This window comes from Mesocricetus auratus, unplaced genomic scaffold (assembly GCF_017639785.1).
Source record: "Mesocricetus auratus isolate SY011 unplaced genomic scaffold, BCM_Maur_2.0 Super-Scaffold_100714, whole genome shotgun sequence".
Taxonomy (NCBI): Eukaryota; Metazoa; Chordata; class Mammalia; order Rodentia; family Cricetidae; genus Mesocricetus; species Mesocricetus auratus.
This window is the reverse complement of record NW_024429270.1, coordinates 10,217,179-10,242,455: the sequence shown is the minus strand read 5'-3', so window position 1 is coordinate 10,242,455 and position 25,277 is coordinate 10,217,179. Positions and strand designations below refer to the sequence as shown.

Below are 25,277 nucleotides of genomic sequence, written 5' to 3'. Positions count from 1 at the left end.
CTTCTGCGGCTGGGCGGACGGGCGGCGCGGCCCGGCCGGGGTCCTTGCGGGTCCTCAGCCGGCCCGGGGGAGGGCCCTCTTTGTGGCTGCAGTTGGCAAGATGGCGCCGGTGGGGGTGGAGAAGAAGCTGCTGCTGGGCCCCAATGGGCCAGCGGTGGCGGCCTCCAGCGACCTAACCAGCGAAGAGGAGGAAGGCCAGAGTCTGTGGTGAGGAACGCACAGAGCCACGGATGGCGTGGCCGGGCAGACAGAGGGCCGGAGCGGGCGGTACCGCGGGCAGACATTGACGGGCAGTCGCGGGCCGAGCGGTCCTGGGCGGTTCCACGCTGACCGCTGTTGTCATTGTCGCCGCAGGTCTTCGATCTTAAGCGAAGTGTCCACCCGTGCCAGGTCCAAGCTGCCGTCCGGCAAGAACATTCTGGTGTTCGGTGAGCAGCCGGGTACTGCCCTGGGGCGCCAGGGTGGGTCAGGCGGTGCCCCTCCCACAGGTTCCACCTCCACCCTTACTGTCTACTTGCCGCTCGCCGGCCGGGGAGCGTACACTGGACTCTTATCAGGGCAGCCGGAGAGCCTCCAAGCTCACACCTCCCCAAAATGCCGCTCTGTTTGAAGTCCAGGGGTGTGGCGTGGGCTTGTGACACATCCCTTCAATCACTGGCCTTCAGCCTTGACTCCCTTCATCGCTTAGTCTTATGCTCACCAAGTTGAGCGTGTGGAGAAAGGAAAAAGAGGATGTGCAGGCTGGATGGAGAAGGTGGGGGAACTAGGTGGCCCGAGCTGGGAACTGAGGAGATGTCTCGAAGCCTTTCTTGGGTCCTCATGAGTCTTTGAGCAGAGACATAAGGGACTCCCCAAAGGCAGCAGACCTTGGTAGTCTGCCCCCAGGAACTTTCTTGCATTACTGCTAGGTTGCCAAGTCAGTCATTTAACCTCTTTGGCTTCAGTTATCCCATGTAAACGAAAGGGATTAGGTGTGTTCACACGCAAAGCTGTTTGTAGAGTCGGAGCTGAGGGCTGAGCCGGGGGACAGCACAGGCAATCTTAGACACTCTGCAAGAATCCCAGTCTAGCAGAGGCAGATGTGTGCGTGGTCGCACTGCATCTTTCCTGTCAAGAGCAGACTGTTGTGGGCGCGTCACACTGCTTGATGTGTTGAAAGAGAACTGTGGAGTTGGGTGTTCGGAGGGTAATAGTTCAGCACATAGAGGTAACAGGGTGAAGAGTCTGCACACCGTTAGAAGTTTCTTGCAGAAAATGATAAGATAAGGTGAGGTCAGATCATGAAAAGCTGAAGCATTAATCCTCTTTCCTGAGGCTCCTGGCTTTCAAGATTTTATTTTCCTTTACTCTTCTCCAGTCTTTATGGAAATAATTGGCTGGTGGTTTCTCGTCCAGGTAATGGCCACTGTGATAGGTTATGGCCAGATGTGTGCTTTAGGGAAGTAAGTCAGGCTGCAGCGTGCCGGGTAGATCAGAGTGAGCAGGTGCTGAAGTCAGGCTGGACAAGCACTCACCGTGGGCTAGGTGGGTTGTGCCAGCATGAAAAAGGCGGGGTGCTGAGAAGGGAGGGTCTTTGTGGACGCCTTTCATTTCTCATGTTCTGTAATCCCCTATTTCTGAATCCGAGGACGTTTGCTAATAGTGCCTCTATTTTATTTTGGGTGGGTATTATGTGAGGGAGGGTGTTGGATATGGGTAGTCCCAGGGAGAGGGGAAGGCACTTGGTACTGAGAATGTACATAGAAATTTTGCTTAGGTCAGTAATTACTTTTTCCCCCCAGTTTCCAAGCCTTTAGGGTGCTGTGAAGATGTTTTAAAATCAAATGCATGTAAATAATATTTACAAACTTCATGATTATGAGGCAGAATCAGATTTGTTTGTCAAGATAGGGTTTCTCTCTGTGTGGCCCTGGTTGTTCTGGAGCTCACTCTGTAGACCAGGCTGGCCTCGAACTCAGAGATCCACCTCTCTGCCTCCCAAGTGCTGGGATTAAAGGTGTGCACCACCACACCCAGCCCAGAATCAGAATTTTAGTTCAGTGTTCCTAGACTTTTGAGGTTAGTTGAGTTTTGAAGAGTTCTTTCTTTTACTGTGGTAAAGATTTATTTTGTGAGAAACTAGCCCCACCTCTGACGCTCCCTTCTCTGGATGTCTGTCTCAGAAATTGCAGGTAGAGTTAGTGGATTTGCCTTATCCCTTCCCTTGTGAAGTAGAGAAATTACAGTAGAGGGCTCTTTGGGCTCTTGGGGTTGACTGTCTTTGCCTCTACCCAGTCATTCTTGAGGGGATTTACTTTGTTCACGAGAGCTGAGGCCTTAGCAGCAGGCTTGCTTGGGAGTCTTAGTTGTTCTTTATTGTGTTGATGTTATGACTTGCCATCTTTGCCTACCATGACACATAGCACACTTTGTCTTCTTGCAAATGTCATTTGTAGGAGAAGATGGCTCTGGTAAAACAACTCTCATGACCAAACTACAAGGAGCAGAGCATGGCAAAAAAGGAAGAGGCTTGGAGTATCTTTACCTCAGTGTTCATGATGAGGACCGAGATGGTAAGTGACGTGTTACTCCATTTTAAAGGTAACATGCAGGACTCTGCTTTCTGTGTGTCCAGGCATTCCCAGCTTACTGTTAGAACCAAAGGGAATGGGTGAAATGTATGTCATTAGCAGGACTTTATTCGCTTTTAGTTTGGTTCTGGTTTTTTGAGACAGCATCTTACTGTGTGGCCCAGGTTGACCTTGGAACTCACTATATAGACCAGGGTGGCCTTAAACTCTCAGAGCTACTCTGTAATGATTCCCTTACAATTTCCCAGGTTTTATCTTCAGCATAGGTCTTTTTTCCTAAAGTCTAAAGAGGAAGTGTATTGATTAATTTCATTCTTTATGTTTGCCTTTATCTGTTTAAATACTAGTGATCATGGTGTTAGGGTGATTTTATAAACCTCCCTGCTTTCTTAGTGCTAAATTGAAGGAGATAAACCAAAAGTCTATCCAGCACTACAATCCTGCTGTCTTTAAGCTGTTGATTGAGGACATGGAGAAGGGCTCTTCCTAAAGCTCGGGCACCTGTGTATGCTAATTTAGATCTCCAGGATTTTAGCCCTATTCACTTGACTTTTCTGTTTTTGAAAAGAATGTAGGAAGTAGGCCTGGTGTCAAGGCCTCTGTCTTCTGACAGAAAACCAAGCACTCAGTGTCTGTCTAGACTCAACTGAGTCTGTGCTTGTGTGGCTGAGGCCACTAAACCAAGCCTGGGAGACCTTGAATGTCTTTTGCTTCCTGCCTTTGTAGAGCACCATGGTTTTTGTGGGAAGACCTTGGCCTTGGGAACCAGACAGAACTGGTTCAGAGTGCCACTCCTGTATTCAGCAGTTTGTGGCTTCTGATTGTGACTTAACCACCCTTCACTTGCATTTCCTCATATGAGGAAGAGAATGGTGGCACAGTCTGCAGGTGGACAGTGTGGGGGGTGATGGGGGCATCTCCGTACCCTCTGGTGTTTCCAGCACTGAGACACATTTTAGGACAGAGCATCCCAATAACCGCATTTACTTGTCTAGGAGTTGAAGTTTATGCTGACATCTACTTCAGTTCCTTTCAGGTCACTATGAGACCTTTTTCCTTGCTGCACTTGGAGGACTTTTTCTTTCAGCTGCTTACTTGGTAGTCTTTGTCTGATGGAAGAGTTGTCCTTACCTTAGGTTAATTATATCTCTTTCAGCCCTAGTCTTTTTAATTGTGTGGTATGACTGGGTTGTAAGTACACATTTCACAGATAATCACCTGCTAAAAAACAGTCTCTGGTTGTATCTGGTTGTATCTGACATGTCAAAGGACCACTGCGTCTCGGTTAGATATCTGTCTAATGCTGCATGGGATATGTGATTCCCACACATGGATGAGTTATGTATAGTTGACACTGGCAAGAAAAGCTGAGAAAAGGAGCCATGTTTGCTGATGGGTTAGGCACATAAACCTCAGATATTGAGAACAAAGTGTGTTTGGAGTGGTTTATAGACCCAAACAAATATACTAGAGTTTTAGGACTAGTGAGGAAGTCAACAGAGAAAGTCACTTGCTGCCAAGAGAGCCTGAGTTTGATACCTGAGACCCACATGATGGAAGGAAAGAGCTGACTCCCACAGGTTGTCATCTGACTTCACTGTGAAATACATGCACCTACATATACCTCCACCCATCCTCCAAGGAGCACACATAACTCTCAGGACATGCTATAAAGTTTTTAAAGTAAGAGCTGGGGAGCACTTGCTACTCTTCCAGGGCACCTGTCATAGCACTACCTTAGTTCAGTTCCCAGCACCATGTCTGGTGGCTTACAGTGGTTTATAACTGCAGCTTCAGGGGACCCAAGGCCTCTGGCCTGAGAGCATATATAAACACATGTAGGCACACACACACCCCTACCTATATATAATTAGCAATAATAAAAATAAATTAAAATTTTTAACAGGTTGGAAATACAGCTAGATATAGATACTTTTATATTTAAACTCATCAGAATGCATTTTTATAGATATTAATTATTTGGTTATACCAACAAGGAAGCTAAAGAAAGGTAAGTTGTAAAAGTTTATGTTGGAAAAGAAGTTAATGAAATGAAAAGTACCTCTCTCAATGTACTTTTATAGAAAAAATAACCAAGGGATATGTTTGAAATTTTCTAAAAATATCCTATTAATTTAGTGAATTATGGTATAGTTGGATTATCATAGTTACCAGTTCTTGGTACGTTTTATTTTATCTGTATCTTAAGATCTCCCTGTAGTCCACATTGGATATTTTTTGATACAGTTTAATACCATTTCATCTGTAAATACTTCCATATGTATATTTAAAAGATAAAGATGCTTGGAGTATATAACTTATTATTCTAACAGCATGAACACAAAAGTCAGCTTGTTCACACCTCATAGATTGCTGGCATCTTAGGACAGTAGATTATTTAGACTGAGGGACAGTTCATCAATAAGTGTTAGTGTCCTTTGGTTCTTATTAAAAGCTAATTACTTTCACTCTGCTCCTTAGAGTTTGTTGCAATCTTAGAGGCAACTTATCTGTGATAATCTAAACTTTTAAAAGCCTAGGGAGTTCTTTCTATACTATGCTGATCTGTTGGCTACTGGGTGTTTGACACTACAGAGCTGGGGTTTCTGTGTGGATTCATCCCCTTCTTAATGCTGCTGTTGTCGTCATCTGTGCAGACAGTTACTGTTATGTGATGGTGACACTTCATTTCTCCTCCCAGATCACACACGCTGCAACGTGTGGATTTTAGATGGAGACCTCTACCACAAAGGCCTGCTGAAATTTGCAGTTTCAGCGGAATCTTTGCCAGAGACTCTGGTCATTTTTGTCGCAGACATGTCTAGACCTTGGACTGTAATGGAATCTCTACAGAAGTGGGCTAGTGTTTTACGTGAGCATATCGATAAGATGAAAATTCCACCAGAGGAAATGAGGGATCTGGAACGAAAATGTGAGTAAAATTTGCTAGTCTCTATGGATTTTGGGGACCACCTTCTTTTTCAGCCAAGAGGGTTTACTTGGCATAGAATCTGCTTTTGTTTTGAAATAGTTCTTGCAGTTACTGAAATTCAGTTATCAAGAATAATTGAAGGACTGGACCCAGGTTCAGTTCCCAGTACCCTTGTTAGGCAGCTCACAACCTCCTGTAACTCCATTTCCAGGGCATTTGGTCACAAGCATGCATATAGTGTACATACAGTCAGGCACTCAAGTGCATGCATACACAAACACAGACAGACAAGACGAAAAAGAATACTTGGCCTGATGTGGTGATACAAGCCTTTAATCCTAGTACTTGGGAGGCAGAGGCAGGTGGATCTCTGTGAGTTCAAGACCAGCCTGATCTACATAGCAAGTTCAGGCTAGCCACAGCTACATAGAGAAACCCTGTATTTAAAAGAACAAAACAAAACTTGAAAGAATGTATCAGTAGGAAGGTTTGCTTCGTTTTGGCTTATGGTTTCAGAGGTCTCAGTCCATGGCCATTTGGCTGTTTCTGGACCTTGCAGAAGGGTAGGATGAAGGGGCATGTCTACAGTGCTTCCTTCCTTCAGCTTGGTCCCCATTCTAATAGGCATTCAGCCAAGTGCATCTGAGTGGAAATCTACTGAGATCTTAGTGCCCCTTCCATCTAGTAATGAATGACTCAGTAATGCCACCAGCTAGGGACAGGCAGCCTTTGAGAACATTTTTCTTCCAAACCCCAAACCCATGTTTTTGGATTCCCATGGAGATCCCATGTCTCCTCGCTGACAAGTTTAATAAAAATCCTAAAGAAGAGAAGTCTTTCATTTCCGACTAGTTTATTTTGCAATCTAGCAAATATGATTACATTCAGGAATAGGAAGATTGGGGGGTTTTTTGTTTGTTTGTTTTTGTGGGTAGGGTCATTAAAATACAATAAAACTTAGCTGGGTGCTGGTGGCTCATGCCTTTGTCCCAGCATTTGGGAGGCCCAGCAATCAGGAGGCAGAGGCCGGGGGATCTTTGTGAATTCAAAGACAGCCTGGTCTACAGAGTGAGCTCTAGGACAGCCAAGGCTGTTAAATGGAGAAACCCTGTCTGGAAAGACGAAAGCAACAACCACAACAAATATATATACATATATATATATGTACATATAAGCTATTTTAGGGTTAAAGACATGAATACTTCTGAGAACAAAGAATTTTTAAATTAAAGGAAGTTTGGTGGGTTTTCAAATGTGGTTCAGAAGCTTGTTTTTCCTTCCTTTGCTTCTGTGCAGTTACATCAACTTCTGTCCCTTTGCCAAGGAAATGGGAGGTGCAGGCAGTGGAACCGGCAGCCGCAGTGTCTTGGCCAGTGCAAGCTTGGCTGCTGCCTCTGGCTTAGTGCCACGAGGTGACATCACTCTCTTTGGTGGATTGATGAGGACTCTGGAGCATGACACATAGTATCTGCACACTAATTGGCGAGAGAGTTCTGAAATTATGATGATGCTTTTCAATTTCCTACTGTATGTCTTCCTGTCCAACACTTTATCTTGCCCCTGTCCGTCATTCACTTAGGCAGGGAGCTTATTTCTTCCTTTGTTGCACGTGTGCTGCCTGGCTCATCCGCACGTGGGTATAGTGATTGTCATGCAGTTCAGCTGGTCTGTCTCCAGCCACTGACCTTTTTAGATAATGCCTCTTTAAGACAACTCAGCAGAGTAGTTCTAAGGCTGAAAGCTGTTTCTAGACCACTGCACACATCTTCTTACCCAGACTGGTGAACTAATGTGCTACAGACTTCAGCTCTGTGAAGACACTTTCTTAGATTGATAACCTTAAAAAGATTTATTAAAATAGAAAAAGAACCACATTGGCCAAGGGTAGCAGTCTTTCTCAGATAAGGAAAGTGTTAGGTGACCAGGTGTTGTTCTAGGTGCTGGGGATACAGCAGATTAGATACCTATTCTTGGGGAGCTTGTAGAATGAGACACTGAATTAATTTAATGGTCTTAGTCATTGGTGTCTGTGTCACTGAATATTAGATTCAGTGACATATGACAGAAAACTGGAGAGGAGGATGTCTTAAACAAGTTTATTTCTCCTGAAAATGAGGTCTAGAGGAAGGCAGTCTGCAGCTAGGGAGCAGCCCTGGGAAGACAGCTCCAGAGCCTGGCTCACTGTGCTGGAATTCCGCTGTGTCATTTTGAGGGTGTGGTTCTTTTCCTCTGGGCAACTAGAACTTCAGCAGTATGTCTGTTCCAGGAAGGCAATGCGGAGGTGCACTTGCCTGCTGCCCTTTAAAGAGAATGAGAATGGAGTCCTTTTGGTTTTCTTAGAGTGTGTGCACGTGCAAGTGCGGGATGACTTTCAGGAGGTTCTCTCCTTCCACTATAGGTGCCAGGGGTTGAGCTCTGTTCCACAGTGAGCACTTCTATGTGCCGACCTCGATGCCAGTCCAGAAAAGTCTCAGTTGTGTGTGGCTGTGTGTTCTGAGTACAGGGTTCTGTTGGGTTGGAGGAAGAGGAGAAAACACTGGAAGGGTATCTAGCTCAACCATGTCTGTGTCTGAGGATCTCTGCTTTTATTGTCCCTGGCCTGTGATGTTTGGAATGGTAGCCATGCCTTTGTGCTGTGTGTTGAAGGAGTGCTTTTGTTCTCCCTGGTTTTAGCTTACTTTTAGGAAAGTAGTTAGTTGTCGGTATTCTTGCTGAGAGGACTACTGCCTTCCACATTAATTAGACTATAGTATTTCTTATGAAGACTTATTGTATTTTCGACTATAGGGGCCACAGTATTTGTGCCTGTGAATGCAGGTGCTGGCAGAGGTGTGGTATCCTTCTGGAGCTGGAGTTACAGGAGGTTGCTAGGCAGTGCTGGGAAGGTCTTTTTCAAGAGTAAGACGTGCTTTTAACTCCTGAGCATCTCTCCAGCTCCCTGTAGTATTCTTGTCAACAAGTGAACACTACTTGACAATCCCATTCCCATTCCAGCCTGTCTCATCTGGAACTGCTTTGTGATCAACCCTTGTGATCCAGAGCTGGCCAAGGGGAAGCAACCCCTAGAGCTGCCAGCAGGTGGTGCTTGTTTGTAGGTATGGTGGACAAGTTTCTTGTTGCTGCAGCAACGGGACAAAGACAATATGAAGAAGGGTTTGGGGGTTTTTGTTGTTGTTTTGGTTTTTTTTTTTTTTTTTTGACTGTTTGAGGGAATACAGTCCATCATGGCGAGGAAAGAAAGCATGGTGTCAGGAACATATGGCCGTTGTTGGTCATAATACATCTGCAGTTAGCAGAAATGAATGCTAGTGCTCAGCTTGTTTTCTCGATTTTTTAATTTAGTCTGGGAGCAGGGAGTGTAGCATGGAGACGTGGTGAAAGCTGTCTGACCTTTGTGAAAGGGCAGACTGGCATAGATACTCTGAATCTCTATCTGTAAACCATAAACTGTCTGGAAACACCCTTACAGACACACCCAGAGGTGTGTCTCCTAAGTGATTATTTATTAAATGTAGGGTCTCTGTGTGTAGCTCTAGCTGTCCCAGAACTCGCTCTGTAGACCAGGCTGGCCTCAAACTCACAGAGATCTTCTTTCCTCTGCCTTTCAAGCACTGGGATTGATTGATGGTGTACACACCATACCAATTCCTAAATTATTTTAAACCTAGTCATGATGACAAATTAACTATCACAAGACTACTCCTTGTTAACTCAACATCCAAACCCACCACTTTAAACCATAATAGTCAGTTTGTTCCCTGCTGCATGTCAGGCTTTTTCATACAAGTGTCCCTCAAAACTGTCCAGTGAGCGGTCGGGGAGTTAGAAAGTGGGGAAGCCATAGCAGCAGTGAAGCTAGAGTAGTGGGGTCCCCCTTCCAGCCCTGGGCCTTGAGGGTCTCTGCTGTGAACTATTCACCTCCTAGAGAGAAAGGATTACACTGAACCACAGTTTACTCTCAGCATTAGGTTCTCTCTCTCTCTCTCTCTCTATCTCTCTCTCTTTCTCTTTGTATTTTCTGTATATTATGCATATTTTCTATCTTCTAATCTATTTTCTATAATGTTCTATTTAAAATATGTGAATTTCCAACTCTTGTTGAACAGCCAGGGGTTGTTCTTATTTTGTTTTATTTTGTTTTGAGGCATGGATCTCACTTTGTAGCTTCAGCTGGCCTGGGACTTGGTATGTAGCCCAGGCTGGCCTGGAACTTACAGAGATCTGCCTGCCTCTGTCGGTGGAGTGCTGGGATTAAAGATATGTACCACTGTGCCGGACAAATAGCCCAATTTTTCAATCATTTAGAACAGTAGTTCTCACCTGTGGGTTGAAACCTCTAATTTAGGGCTTGAACAACTCTTTTACAGGAGTCAAATAGCAGATATCCTGCGTATCAGATATTTATGTTATAGTTCATAACAGTAACAGAATTATAGTTATGGAGTAGCAGTACATATAATTTCTTGGTCTTCTGTAGTGCTTTATTTCTTTATTTTTGTGTGTATGGGTGTTCTACTTGTATGTATGTCTATGCACCATATATGTGCAGTGCTTATGGAAACCAGAAGAGGATATCAGACCCTTTGAAACTGGAATTACAGGTGATAGTTAGTTGTTGTGTGGGTGCTGGAAATCAAACACGGGTACTTTGGGAGAGCAGTCAGTGCATTTTACCAATAACCCATTATCTCCAGTCCCCCACCCTCCTCTCCCAATGTTTTTAGTTACATTTACTTTGCATGTTTTGGGGAAACTATAAAAGGCCTTAGGCCCTTTTCCAGACTTAGTCCTGTTAGGTTTAATAGAAGAATAGAGCTGCCTATTGGCTCCTAAGCCTGCAGGGCTTTACCCATCACATGAAGATTTAGGTTTGATAGCTCACAACTGTAATCCTAACACTCAGGAGTCAGAGGGAGGGACAGGGCAATTGCTGCAAGTTCCTGACCAGCCGGGGATACATAGTGAGACCCTGTTCAAATACAAAACAAGATAAAACCCATCATTTGAACCTTGAAGTGCCCACAGATAGGTTCAGGCCTGCAGGCCTTGTGTTCAGTTGGCTTAACTACAGCCATTGACTGTTCCACCTAAGGGCCCTTTTTCTTTTTGTAAAGACTTTTATTCCTAAGAGTAGAGACAAGGAGGAAATGTGGCCGGTGCTGGTCTTTGCTTGCCTCTGCTATATAGAAATGGCATGCTCTTGGAATTCAGAGTGTAGGCATTTACTAAGCTTTTCTGATGAGAATCCTGACAAGTTGTGTTACTGTGATTTCTAATAGTCACCTGTTGGGCTATCTGTACTTTGAAAAATGTAGGGAAAGTGTATGTGAGGGAATTAGTGGTGGGGGTGGTCTTTGTTTTGTTTTACTTGTGGTAGTTTTTACCATAGGAACTCGTATGAGCTTAAGAACTTTAAAAACTTGGGCTGGGGCTCAGCGGGAGACTGCTTGCCTAGCACATGGAAAAATCTCAAGTCTAAGCCACAGTCCAGTTTTAAAAGCAGAACTGTAAAACCTGCTGAGGAAGTGCATGGAAGTGAGGGTCTTAGGGTCTGCTGCTCTTGTAGTTCACAGCTCAGTAGGCGTGAGATGCCAGGTGCAAATCTGGCACTTTGCACCGCCATCCCTAACCCTAAAGCTGCCAGCCTCTGCCACGCGTAAATGCTTTTGCTTTATATTTGCTACTACCCTTTTTCTCGATTTTCTAAACCTTAAAAGGTGTGTTTTTATTTGTCTGTGTAATTTTTCTCTTTTTCCTCTGTAGTTATGAAAGATTTTCAAGATTATGTCGAGCCTGAAGAAGGGTGTCAGGGTTCCCCACAGAGAAGAGGGCCTCTGACCTCAGGCTCAGATGAAGACAGTGTTGCCCTCCCTCTGGGTGACAATGTGCTGACTCATAACCTGGGGATCCCAGTGTTGGTGGTATGCACCAAGGTGCGTCCAGGGAATTGTAAGCTTGGCTGGGTGTGGCCAGTGAACAATCACCGTCTGAATGAAAGTTTCAGAAGCTTTGGTGAAGTTTCTTTTCAAGGGAGAATGGGCTTATTCGGGATTCATTAAGGTACATTGAATGTGTCAGGGTAGAACATACAGTCATTTAATGCTGCTGCAAACTTGACATCACATCGTTCAGAAAGCCCTGTTGACTTCATGGGCAAACCTAAGTGAAAGTTAGAGAGGGTATGTCTCTTATACAGGAGGGGGAAGTAGCTTTAAACACATTTTGGATTTCAGAAGTGCTTTATTGCTAGCAACAGCTACCTTGTTGTGCAGTGCACAGTAGCATGAGTTTAGTGCACAGCAGTGTGAAAGGCCTCTCTCTCCAGTGCGACTTCATTTAATGTGGAAAGCAACTGTGACGCCATCAGGCCGATTTTATCTGTACTGTGTGTGTAAACTGAGGCCGGGATGAACGAGAACTCTCTTGTTCCTTTTATTTTTCTCTAACTAGTGCCCAGGCCGCTGTTGAATTATTTCTGTAGAAGTTGTTTACTTGGGAAGAAATCCCTGTTGTATCTTCAGCAGGCAGAGGAGTGCTAATATTGCTCTTGGTTTTGTCTCTCCTGCAGTGTGATGCAGTGAGCATACTGGAGAAAGACCATGATTACAGGGATGAGCACTTGGACTTCATACAGTCACACCTACGGAGATTCTGCCTCCAGTGTATCCTTGGGATGCTGTGTCGGGCCCCGGAGCACAGGCTTTCCCCACAGGGGTGTCTTCACAGCCCCTCCTCAACACAGAGTAGTCCCTTTTCTTTTTTATTGCACTTAATTGAGGGGGGCATGTGAGTGTGGAGGTCAGATGAAAACTTGGGGAGTCAGTTGTCTCTTTCCATCATATGGGTTCCAGGTCAAATTTAAGTTGTCAGGCTTGGCAGCAAGCACCTTCCCTCAGTCACTGAGACATCTTGCCTCACAGGGTAGTTCTTTGCCATGGGGAAAAAGTTGTAATCTTTCAATTAGTTTTATATTTTTGCTATGTTGGAATTTTATATATACTTTGGCATTTCTTTGGTCACTATGTTAAATTTTATTATTATTTTTTGGCTGTCTTCCAATGGCATTGCGGCTGGCCTGGAGCTTGTGATCTTCTGTCCCAGCTCCCTGAGTGCTAGAATCACAAGCATGTGCTACCATGCCCAATGCCTAATTTAGTTGCTTTCTTTTTAAAGCTTTTTTTATTAAGAAACTAATGCGTGACCATTTTATGGCCAAACTACATTGTTTGTACTTAGACATCTTGTTAGACTTTGCTCTTATTAGGAGAGGTACAATCACCAGAAAGGTTACTAGGTTAGAAGCTACCCAGGAGAAAGACACCATGTCAGCAGCTTTTTGAGTCTCCACATAAAGCCAACAGTGGTTGGTATCTTAGTTCCACACCCTTGAGCAGGGGCGACAGGTGCTTCCTTTGAGCCCTTTGTGAGCAGCCACCTGGGAAGTGACCTGGGTACCTCTGTGTGCTGAGACTGTTGCTCCACTGGTTCTGCTTCTCAGGAAGCAGCCTTGGGAGCGACAGCAGTCTCTGATCAAAAAGAAAAACAGCTGCGTCCTACACAGCTTCCACGTGTTTGGAGTATTTATCATGGTTCCTCTGCTCATGTTCCTTTTTAGTTTTTAAATTTTGCATGCTTTGCTGTTCACGTGGGGCTAAACAACAGATCACCTAGCCCTTTAAGGATGGTTTATGTGTGATTGGTTTTTGTCTCACAATGAATTGGTTTTCCTTAAACAGATTGATTAGATGGAGCTGCCTTGATTTACACCTCAGTGAAGGAAGAGAAAAACCTTGACTTGCTGTATAAGTACATTGTTCATAAAACATATGGCTTCCACTTTACCATACCCGCCTTAGTTGTGGAAAAGGACGCAGTTTTTATGTGAGTTCTTTGGAGGTGATGGTGTCTAAGCCCTTCCCTTTATAGTACGTTTGCTACTTACATTGTGCCTTTTCAGTGCAGCGCTTCCGTCTGAGAATGTGCTTGGGCTGAACACGACATGTGGCAGATAGATGCGGCCTTCCCTCCCTGCCCCCTCTGCATTGACTCATTTGTTTAAGGGAAGTGGGCGGTGTGGTCATATGCTGCGTTCTGTATTGAAAGAAGGCAGTCTGGACGTAAACAAGCCTTTTTGTGTACTTACTGTCAGTTCTGGTAAAGCAGTGGCTGTGGAGAGACTCAGAGCGTAGATTCCAGTTAGCGGATCCTCAGTGACTTGTGTGAAAACACCTGGTGACGATTGCGAGCCTCTTGTCGGTATCCCTGTCTGTGTGGGTTAAACTCTGTTTAGGACTTTCTGGCATTTGCATTTTGCAAGCCCCTGGGGTTGGTCATTGAGCCAGAGACTTAACTAGCCTGTTTTCTTGAATTGGTGTTTTTTCTAACTAAAGAATCATATTGCCGCATACACATAGGTCTTAGGTTGGCTGATTGATGTTGTGACTTGATACCTTCTGGACTTAACAGTTAGATTTGTGTATTCAGCAAACTTTACACCTCACCTCCTGCGTATCCAGGTTCTCTGCTGAGGATGCAGACATGAGTGAGATCTGTTCACACCGAGACAGACGTGTACTGAAGAGGATGAGGGCAGCCGTGGGCTAGTGTGGTGGGACCAGAGGGTGGGCTGCCAGAAGACGAGTGGTTGGGGACTGGAGAGATGGCTCCAGCACTGCCTGCTCTTCCCAAGGTCCTGAGTTCCAATCTCAGCAACCACATGGTGGCTCACAACCATCAGTAATGAGTCCTGGTGCTCTATTCTGGTGTGCAGGCTTACATCCATCTGTAATGAGACCTGGCGCCCTCTTCTGGTGGGCAGAGACACATGCAAGCAGAGTACTATGTACATCATAAATAAATGATTCTTTTTAAAAAAGATGAGTGGTTATCTCAGGCAGACCAGAAGGAAGGGGCCAAGGAACTTGAGAAAAGCCAAAAGTACAAGAGCTAGGCGCTTCTGGGAAACTAAACAGATTACCTCCTGTGTGTTTGAAAAGAGTCTCACTCCGATTGTTCATACCTAGCTCTGTAGAATCACCCAGAACATTCAGATAGGCACTAAAGCAGAAACTTAATGAGTGATGTGCATTTGTAATCACTTCGTTCCTAACTACCTGATCCCGAGGAGCAGAGATACTGGTTGGATTTACGGCTAGTGTGTAATGGAGAAACATCTTGTGGCTTTGGAGGCTGCATGGGTCATGATGTATCTCAGCTGTGTCCAGTCCCTTTTTACTATTGTGTCTGTTTATAATTGCCTGTGTATGAATTAGTAAAGTTGGCAAGGCTGTTTGGGAGAAACATCCTGGATAGACACTCTCTTGATATAGCTATGAACTATGAGTTGGGCAAGAGAAGGTTGTGAGAACAGTCAGTTGTCTTTTTTTTTTAATCTAGAGTTTCTTGATCTCAGAAGTGTGTCATGTAGGACAGTGTGAGGTTGCTACCTTTAAGAGAGTAATGTGGGAACCCCAATCGAACCTTATTCCTTCATGCTTGTAATGTTAAGCTGTATAACACCCACATAGGAACCTCAAGTTTCCTTGTGTCTCTTGGGGGGCCCAGGATAGATACAGGCCATGGTTTCCCCTTTGGCTTCAAGGTACATCTTCCATGCCAGCAAAATTAATGAACTGTCCATAAAATATTTGTTATAAAGAAGTGACCTCAAGAGATAACAGAATTCAGGAGGAGAGCCAAAGCCCAGGAATAACAGTCCTCTCTGGACCTCTGTCCTAAGTGCATTGTTGGTCTAAACGGGGTTCCTAAAACCTTCCACTGGGACAGTGTCTCACATTGGCTCTTTAAAAGGCCTAGTATTCCTGAGTCCCTGAAGCAGGGGTGTCACACTGATCGGATGCCTGCTGTGCATTTTGGCTTACGTACCCAAAGCTACGAGACACTGGCAACACTTGCAGACGTAAAGATGTGGGAAAGGACCTTACCCAGGAATTTCTTACAACCTGAAATGTTTTTCAGATATATGTGGGATGGCAGGCTCAGGCACAGCAAGTTAATGTATGCCTCCTTGTCTTTAGACCTGCAGGCTGGGATAATGAAAAGAAAATAGCTATTTTACATGAAAATTTTACAACCGTGAAGCCAGAAGACGCATACGAAGATTTTATTATAAAGCCTCCTGTGAGAAAGGTACCTTAACCAGTCCCTTGGAGGCCTTATTTAAGTGGTTTTAAGTCATGAAAATGAGATCTGGTATTACAAGAATGGCTCACGACATGAAGTGTGAGTGATGGTATGTCCATGTTAATTGTGGTTGCTTTTCCTGTCAAGTCCCAACAATGCTAGATTATTTTTGCTGGATCCCCTCCCTTTGGGGTCTCCTGAAAACATGATGTGGGAGGTACTGTTTAGAAACTGCCAGACTTAAAAACATGAATTGGCTATATGCCATGGCTAGTTCTAGGAGAGGGTCTGTACTGGGTTAGAAAAATGTAACTATAGAAAGATCCCCCAAACCCATGTGGAGGCTTGGACCAAGATTTTTGTAGAATGAATTTTGGCAGTCATTTGAGAAATTTGGTTGCTTGGGACCATAAGCGTGTATTGTTTCACAGCTGGTCCATGACAAAGAATTGGCGGCAGAGGATGAGCAGGTGTTCCTAATGAAACAACAGGTAAGAGGCCTTCTCTTGCATGGAATGCCCTTTGGGGGAGGGCTGTGGTTGGGGCTGTATGTATTTGAGAGCTTGCAGAGGCATGGAGGTTAAGATGAGGTTTCTTCATTTCCTACTTTTTCTGCGGGGTAGGGATTAGAGCACCTGCCTCATGATGCCTGCCTGCATCACATATTATCCTGCTGGGATGGGCTCAGTATGTTTTATGTGCTCTATTTGTTCTGGGAAGAGTTGCTGGCTTACTTCTTGAATTGACAGTTTACCAAGTGGCCTGGCCTCACTTTCATTTTCCCCACAGTGCATAAAAACAGATATACATATTTTGTAGGTAAGGAGAGTAATTTCCTAAGCTGTTGGCTTTTTTTGGTTTTGGTTTGGATTTTTTGTTTGTTCTTTTTTAAAAGACAAGTTCTCACATATTCCAGGTAGGCATGAACTCAATATGTAGCCAAGGGTTGCATTAAACCTTGAGCTAACTCTCAAGTGCCAGGATCACAGGCATGTGTCCCCATGCCTGGTTTTATGCAGTGCTGGGTCTCTGACTCAGCTCCGTGCTGCTAGGCATGTACTCTACCAACTGAGTTATATCCCAGCCCCAAACTGACAGTTTTAATGTAATATTTTATTGTTAAGAGTTTCATGCAGCGGGGCATTGGTGGCGCATGCCTTTAATCCCAGCACTTGAACTCTGTGAGTTCGAGGCCAGCCTGGTCTACAGAGTGAGTTTGAGGACAGCCTCCAAACCAATACAGAGAAATCCTGTCTTGAAAAAGAGTTTCATGCATACATACAATGTGTTTTTATGAACTTCTCCCAGATTCACCCTGATTCCATCTAAGATGACAGTTTTGAACACAAACCCAGTCTTAACATTTCTCTTTGACCCAATTTGTTAGACATGTCACCCTCTCCTAATGGTTTGTCCAGGTCCTGTTAGTTTTTGGCAGATTTTTCCCCCAATTCTTTCCCTTCTCTATGGCCTGTATATTTCCTTAGCTTTAAAACTGGTTGTTGGGTGGTGTCTTCATCAAATATTGAATACCGGATTTAGGTTATTTTGCATTTATGGTATAAAACATGACTCTTTGTTGGCGCCCTTTAGTAGAGTCATAGGAGTCAACCCTTTCTCCAGACCTCAGTTCATGCTACAGGCCTTGGTTAATGGCCAGTTTGTCCCTCTCTTTGCAGTCACTCCTTGCCAAGCAGCCTGCCACGCCCACAAGAACCTCCGTGAGTACCTTCCACCAAACAGATGGTCATGGCCCAGTGTTGTGGGTGCCTCCTAAAGTTACACCATTCTTTCTAACAGTTTATGCTTATGTGAGCTTTTATATTTTAAAGTGCATTGGTCTCACTAAAGGCTCACAGCCAGAAATCAATAGAGTCTTAGAAATGTTTGATGGAGGTTTGTAACTGAGTAGCACTTTTTCCAGGAGACTGAGACATAGAAAGGGACTGACCTGGGAACAAACCACCACTACTCTACCTTAAACATGCAAAAATGTCTTGATTTTGAAATTTGTGTTTTTGTTATTTTGTATTTATCTGTGACGTGGGCTGGTTTTGGACTTAGGAATCTCCTGCCAGAGGACCCTCTGGTTCTCCAAGGACCCAAGGCCGGGGTGGACCAGCTAGTGTACCAAGTGCCTCCCCAGGAACATCAGTAAAGAAACCAGATCCAAACATCAAAAGTATGTATCTGTCTTTGGGGAAAGATGTTAGTCCTAGGCCCGCCCACAGGGCATGCTATAACAGTAACTGGGGCTGCCAGGTGGAAATCTGGGAAACTGGACTGTTGTCTTTCCAACAAGAGTTACTTCCCAGCAAGGGTTAACCATGTACACCTGGCATTGTGTAAGACCTCAGATCCTGCAGGTGCCTTCAGAAAAGACTACAACTTAGGAAGTCACTATACAATGTATATCTTGAATCTGTAGTTTTATTTCTTAGGGTTATATTAATACTATTTATGAATTGGCTAATTTTTCCACTTTTATTCTTACCAAGCTAGACAAGCTAGACCAAGGTATTGTTCCAGTGCTTCTTGATACCCAAAGATACTGGTTGCAGTAAACCCAAAGACATTGGCTGCAGTAAACCATCAGAACAAAATTCTGTAAACCCTTGCATGTTCAGCGAGCATCTTTTACTTAGGATATGAGTGTTTCAAAACAGGCTATGACACAGAGATGACAAAAACAAAGATTTTTCTGTGACCCTCAAAGGTGGGAAATGTAAACATTTCCATTGATAATCTTATCACTGCCCAGCTAACAGTGACTGCAGTGGATGTGGTCAGTGAGCTAGGAAAGTGACAGCCACGGGTGATTAATTTCAACCTAAGAACCACTTTTTTGTAAGTCATCAGTTTGATGTTTTGTTATGTTTGTCTTTTGTTTCCTTAGATAATGCAGCAAGTGAAGGGGTATTGGCCAGCTTCTTCAATAGTCTGTTGAGTAAAAAAACAGGCTCTCCTGGAAGTCCTAGTGCTGGTGGAGTGCAGAGCACAGCCAAGAAGTCAGGTAGGGGCCCTCAGAGCTTTAGATCCCTGGTCTGGACGGTGCCAATGGGACGATGATGCAGACGGCAGTGACTGCCTTCACCAGCCTGCAGACCTCTAGGGTTCTGACCAGCTGTGAACAGAGCTGAGCCTTGCTCTGGCTTCCTTATGCTGTGCAGACTTCCTTGGCACATTTACGTGTTAAATGTGATTTAATGTACATCCAGTCTATTGAGTAAATCAGCATAAGGTCTAAGTTGTGCCCGTGCCCTTGATCAGGAAACTCTTTCCACTGGAGGTCATCATGGGGTATGCTGTTGATATTTATTTAGTTTTATGTGATACTTTAAGAGTTTTTATTTGCTTGAGCTGGAGAGAGAGCTCAGCTGTTAAGATCACTTGCTATTCTTGCAGAGGACCCGTGTTCTCAGCATGCACATAGTGGTTCACAACCTTCCTTAACTCCAGTTCCAGGAGATCTGATACCCACTTGTGACCTTGTTCACCAGGCATGCAAGTGATGCAAAAAAGAAAGAAAAAAGAAGTTTCATTTGCTTCATTGCCCCTGATCTTACAGGAAACTGGAGCCTGTGAACCTGTATTGTCTCACTGCAGGGTCCCTCAGTATCTGTCCTTCCATTTAGGTTGATAGGAAAAGCTAGTTCTTGGGGGTTTCTGAAACAAAATGGTGGAGTCCTTGGGAATCACATACTTTTTTAAGCTAGAGAGCATTTATTTTCTTTATGTGAGACCAGGGATCAAACCCAGAAGTTGGTAAATACTAGAGAAGCAGTTGAGTATGTTTTAGGTTTGCCTTTGTATATTTAGAGCCAAACCTATGCTGGCCTCAAACTCTTGATCCTCTTACTAGGACTGTAAGTGTGCATGCATCGCAGCCCCCCACATGTAAAGGGCATATTAGGCACATGTTAATTCGGTGTTTTCTGTAATCGATTTTTCCAAAATAGAAGAGAACGTTAGAGGATCATTTTGTCCTTGGCATTCTGGGCCTCTAGCAACTTATGACTTCTTAGAGACTCAAGAATCTGATCTTGGCCTCAGCCTTGACCTAGTATTTATCTCTCACCAGAAATAGAGGTCATTTTCTAGGCCCCAGACAGTGTTTGACAACAGAAAATAGGAGCAGCAGCTTTGTGCAGAATTGAACTGCCCAGACTCAATTCTCATGATAAAACCTGGTATTTCCATGTGACTCAGGTTAAGCTAAATGACTTTATGGGTTATTCTGTTTTGTTTTTCAGGAATCGAACCCTGTGTGTTAATGCAAATAAGTTGCCAAAGCTATGTCATCAGCCTGAGGTGTTGCATTTAAAAATAAAAATCTGAGTGCGTGTATGGGAAAGAAAGTAGTTAACCACATGCCTGAAACTCAGTGATGACCTCCAGGGAAATGGTGGAGAAAGTACACAGGGCTTGGGGATGGGATGAGGATTTTCAGAAAGGCCCTTGAGTTTGGCACAAAGGCTTTCCCTCCTACCCCCTGCCAAGAAGGCTTCTGAGTAATTGGGAGGAACACAGACCTGTGACACTAGCACTAACAAGGTTAGGATCTGTGTCATTGTCCTTAGTGAGAAGACTTTTCTCATATTTGAGGATGTTGTCACTACAGATGATGGCAGAAATCTGTATCATTTTGTTTTTCATTTTTCAAGACAGGGTTTCTCTGTCACTCCATTATCCAGGAACTAACCCTGCTTGCCTTTGCCTCCTGAGTGCTGGGATTAAAGGCTCTTTGTACGATTTTAAATGCTTCTATTTAAAAATCTTTTCTCCACCCCACCCAGGTGGTAGTGGTGCATGCCTAGCACTCAGGAGGCAGAGGCAGACAGATCTTTGAGTTTGAGGCCAGTGTGGTCTACGGATTGAGTTCCAGGACAGGCTACACAGAGAAACGCTGCCTTGGTAGGGGAAAAAAAATTCTCACACTGCTATTTTGCTCTCTCTCTCTTTTTTTTAAGGGCAAAAGACTGTGTTGTCAAACGTTCAGGAAGAACTGGATAGAATGACTCGAAAGCCAGACTCCATGGTAACAAACTCTTCAACAGAAAATGAAGCCTGATCCTACTTTAACAGTGCATATGTCAAATGACCAAATACCTATGTATATTCATCTGATAAGACCAGGATTTTTCTGATATGGCACATGCTATCAGTTTTTTGGGGTAGGGGAGATGAACTTTTAAAATATATATATACTTGATTGGCTTGTCCGAGTGTGAAATGCACATTTAGGAAGGGTATATGTCAAGCCCCTTGTAGAGATGTCCCTTGGACTCTTGGGCTGCAGTTCTCTTGTGAGAAGCAAGCACAGCTGGGCTTCTTTTAGAGTGGAGAAAGGGGGCCCACTTGCTGTCAGGGTGGAGCAAACGAGACTAGTAAGTCATTGATCCGATGGTGGTTAGTTCCACCAGTTTCGTGTTAGCAAAGTCACTTGTCCTTGGGAAGAGGATTAAGTGGCAGAAAGTCCGGGACAGAGAAGAGTTCAGGAGGGATGAGAGAAGTGCTGGTGGGAAGGCTGGACGTGAGGGAGGTGGAAGGAGGAAGTGAGTGGCATTGAGTACATGCACGGTAGAGGCCAAATAGCATCGTTAAAGACTTAACCTTTAGAAGCATTTCCAAACTAAACACTAAACAGAATGGGATTAGACTTGTTCTGAAGCATCTTTAATTTATGGGAAATGTGTTTTGTGTGGGTACCTGGGAAAGGTGGAACGGACACGGGTGGTGAAGATGGCAGCTGCCCAGGACCAACATGCTTAGCCCAGGCCATGTCCTTTTGCCCTTGCAGAAATGCTGGGTCTGTGCATATTTAACCTGGGGCAGGCAGTTGCTGTGGGTTGTTTTTTTTAAGTCAGCAGATAAAAAATTAGTTTACTTTGATTTATATATTTGAATAGCTCCTGCTTTTTTTTTTAATTATTATTTTTAACTACCACAGGCTAGCCAACTAATAGAAAATGGGTGATTGATCTCTCATTTTACCATAATGGCAATGTGCTATATAAAGTTGGGGGCAAGTATTTAATGTCATTGCATTCTGGTTAATTGGCTTGTACCGAGTCCTGCCTTAGAGTCTGTGGTAGTCTTCACTGATACAAAAGGTTCTTTCTCTAACTCCGTGGTCTGATTACTGATAGCAGACCAACAAGTGAGTGCTTTACATTGAAAGCAGAAGTGACAGGTTTGTGTTTGTCATACAATGTAGCCCTTCTTTTCTCATGGAAGTGGGAGTTTTGTGTGTCTTTTTAGGGGCATATTCATGCACATCATCATGTCACAACACCATTCTAAGCATGATTTCTGTGGGTTTGAAATAGCACTTTGAGTTTTCTATGTGACACAGCTCATGTAAATGCAAACACTACCATGACTTTAATGTATAAATGGTTATTGTCCAAACCAAGGGGAAAACCACAGTTCACTTCTGTGGAGTTTACTTTTTTATGTGAATGTTTGTTGTATTGTGTCTCAGCATAATGTCCCTAATGTCATTACTTTACATGCATACTAGACTTGACTAACCACTAATGTAGTGCTGGGCCTAAGTTAACATCTAGTTTTATGACAAGGCTCCTCAACTGTTGAGTCATTTTGTAAAGGTCTGAACACTGTTAAGAAGAAAGCTGAGTGCTTACTTGCCTCTCTAACAACAAAAAGATGTTTCTTGTGCCAGTTTTACTGTTGAAATATATTCTTTTTTCCTTTTTTAATTCAGTTTTTTGTTGTTATTTTGGGGTTTTTATTTTGTTTTTCTTTTTTTAAACATGCATTGTTACTTCAAATTAGCAGGTTATGTGGGTGATGACAGTTAGCTGATGGAGTGGAAGTTGTGATGTAGTGACCTGTGGATGCCATATGGCCATACTAAAGGTAGGGTCACTTAATCTCTGCAGCAGCCAGGGCAAAACGAGTGACCTCAGAAACAAGGGATTCTTGGAAAGTCACATGCCTAATAGTGTGATTTTTAAATTTTGATGCAAAATTTAAAATGAATCATTTAAATGGCTAAGTACTTTTTGTGTTGATATAAAATGTGCTAAAACCAACCAATGAAATGCTGAGGCCTGGTCTTGTAAAGGTTTCTGGGAGACCACTGTTACTTCTTTGACATTTGGATGCTCCCAGTTTTAGGAGAAACTGACGCATGTTACCACATGCTCAGTGGTTGCCAAAGTCTAACAGCTTTGGGGAGCTTCAGGGTTCTTTTGGGGTTTGAAGAGATAAGGTAATTTTTGTCATTTTAGGATTCTCAAACATTGGAACCAAAGGCCAAATAATAAACAGCCTTCACTTTTTAAAGTAAAATTAATTCTATTTGCAGAATACACTTGTATAGTTAGTAGACGGTAAAAGACAATTTTATGACTATTTATACACATTATAGTGATTACCTCTGTTTGTCTTTAAGTGGATAATTTTAAATAAGCCCAGCCTAAAAGTTACAGCCCAGATAAGGACTGTGAATTGGTCTTTCCTAAAAATCCAACAGATATGCTGCTAGATTATTTTATTTGCACTTTTTTTTTCTTTTTCTTTCCTTCTTTCTTTCTTTTTTTTTTTAAGACAGGGTTTCTCTATGTAATCCTGGCTGTCCTGGAACTTGCTCTGTAGACCAGGCTGGCCTCCAGCTCAGAAATCCATCTGCCTTGGCCTCCCAAGTGCTGGGATTAGAAGTGTGTGTTACAATGCCCAGCTGCGTCTTTTTTTTTTTTATTTTAAATTGGCATTTTAAAACCAGTATTTAAACTGAAGAGACTGTTTCCTTAACTTGATGAAGTTGAAAGTGACTGCTCTGTACATCATGACCTTAACAACATTGATGCTGTAAGTGAAAGTTCACTGCTGTCTTTCTGCTGAGTTCATTGGTGTTTTTAACTTCACATCAGGAGTGCAGATGATCTCCCACTAGCCTTAGTCCAGGGTGCGGCGCTATCTGGGTGCAGTATGCAGTCATGTGGAACCTTGCTTTCTAGTGCTGGGGAAGATGTCTAATTACTGGCTTCAATAAACATGAATCCAGACTGCTTACAGGTTTTGGTGACTTTGTTTTTGATAAATCATTTTACTGTTATCTGTTACCTGCTGATCATATGGGGTTATATGGGTATGTGACAATGTAGCTAAAAATGTGTACCTTGGGCTGGTGAGATGGCTCAGTGACATGAAGCTGCCAGGAAGCCTGACAGCCTGAGTTCAATCCCCGGGACCTGCATGGTGGAAGGCGAGGACTGAATCCTTGAGGTTGTCCTCTGACCAACACAAGAGCATACACAGTAAGATTTTTTGTTTGTTTGTTTCTTTTCTTAAAAAAAAATTATTATGTACCCCTTTTACTTTAAATAATCAGAATTTGGGGGCTGAAGAAATGGGTTAGAGATTAGATGTACTTACTGTGCCTCCAGCACCCAGAGACCTGAGTTCAGGTTCCAGAACTTACATCAGACAGCTCACAATTGCTTGTAACTCTAGCTCCAGGGAATCTGACAGGTATCCCATACACATACACAGAACCAGAAAATGGTTTCTTACTTGCTTTTTGTTTTTTTGATAGGAAGTCTGCCATCTAGCTCTGGCTGGCCTGGAACTTTTATCCACCAGACAGACTGACCGAAAATTTATGGCAATCCTCCTACCTCTGTCTCCTAAGTATTGGGCTTATAGCATGTCTAGCCAATAATCAGACATTCTGATAAAAACATTTAAAGCTGTTCCAGTGGTTATTAATGCAGAGGTTTTGTGGGTTGCCGAGTATTGTTTTTCATATTCTGAAGTGCACTGAGTGATTTTTTTTCATGTACTTGATTTAGGAGTGTTGAGGATTCATAGAGAAACTTTAAAGTGATATGATAAGCTTTCCACTGGTTTATTTATTCAGGTTTTTTTTAAGTATTTATCTTTGCCAGGCAATTGTGGCATAACACCTTTAATTCCTGGCACTCATACTCAGGAGGCAGAGGCAAATAGATCTCTGAGTTTAAGGCCAGCCAGTGCTACACACAGAAACCTTGTCTTGAAAAACAAAAAAGAAAAGAAAAAGATTTACTTTTATGTGTGTGGATGTTTTCCCTGTGCACCGAGTGCACAGCTCTCCTTTTGACATATACTCTTGCACATCTTGTCACATAGGTTTTATAGCTCGTGGTGTAGTTTACTTTTTGAGGGCTTGCCACTACATACAAGACCCTTGGTTCAGCGTCCAGTACTGCACACAGACTTGAAATGTAGAATATTTTACCCTTGAATAGATTGATCCAGGCTAGTTACAGAACAGCGTAACTTAAACTTTCCATTCATGACCACTTTGAATTTTTAAAATCAATTATTTAGTCCAAGTTGTGATACATACCTGTAGTTCTATCCCTTGTGATACAGAGACAGACCAGTAGTTTAAGGTCATCCTTGGCTACACAGTAAGTTCAAGACCAGGTTATAAGAACCCCTTTTCAAACAATTGAAAAAAATGGTATCTATATAATTTCTCATTTATTAAGTGTAAAAACAGTTTGTATATTACTGAGATAATATGCTTTGATTTTTACCAAAATTGGAGAACTTTACACTTCACTCTCCATTTCCCTGTCTTCATAAAGAAGGGGTAAAATGTCTTTCCAGTCATCAAC

The 25,277-nt window shown here is 43.4% G+C and overlaps 1 protein-coding gene across 2 annotated transcripts; it reads left to right on the top strand.

Moving 5' to 3' along the window:
* Positions 1-79: 79 nt before the first annotated feature.
* Positions 80-23,685, top strand: Dync1li2 (dynein cytoplasmic 1 light intermediate chain 2). Of its 2 annotated transcripts, XM_005078651.4 has the most exons (13): positions 80-207; positions 355-428; positions 2,436-2,552; positions 5,272-5,502; positions 11,266-11,435; positions 12,071-12,164; positions 13,248-13,383; positions 15,540-15,651; positions 16,077-16,136; positions 17,325-17,366; positions 17,710-17,827; positions 18,542-18,658; positions 20,616-23,685. In XM_005078651.4, exons 1-13 carry the CDS (start codon positions 101-103, stop codon positions 20,714-20,716), a joined length of 1,479 nt encoding a protein of 492 aa, XP_005078708.1. In that variant the 5' UTR covers positions 80-100; the 3' UTR covers positions 20,717-23,685. The 2 variants fall into 2 exon arrangements, with proteins under 2 accessions (XP_005078708.1, XP_012974939.1); XM_013119485.3 differs by lacking the exon at positions 17,325-17,366.
* The last annotated feature ends 1,592 nt before the right edge of the window (positions 23,686-25,277 follow it).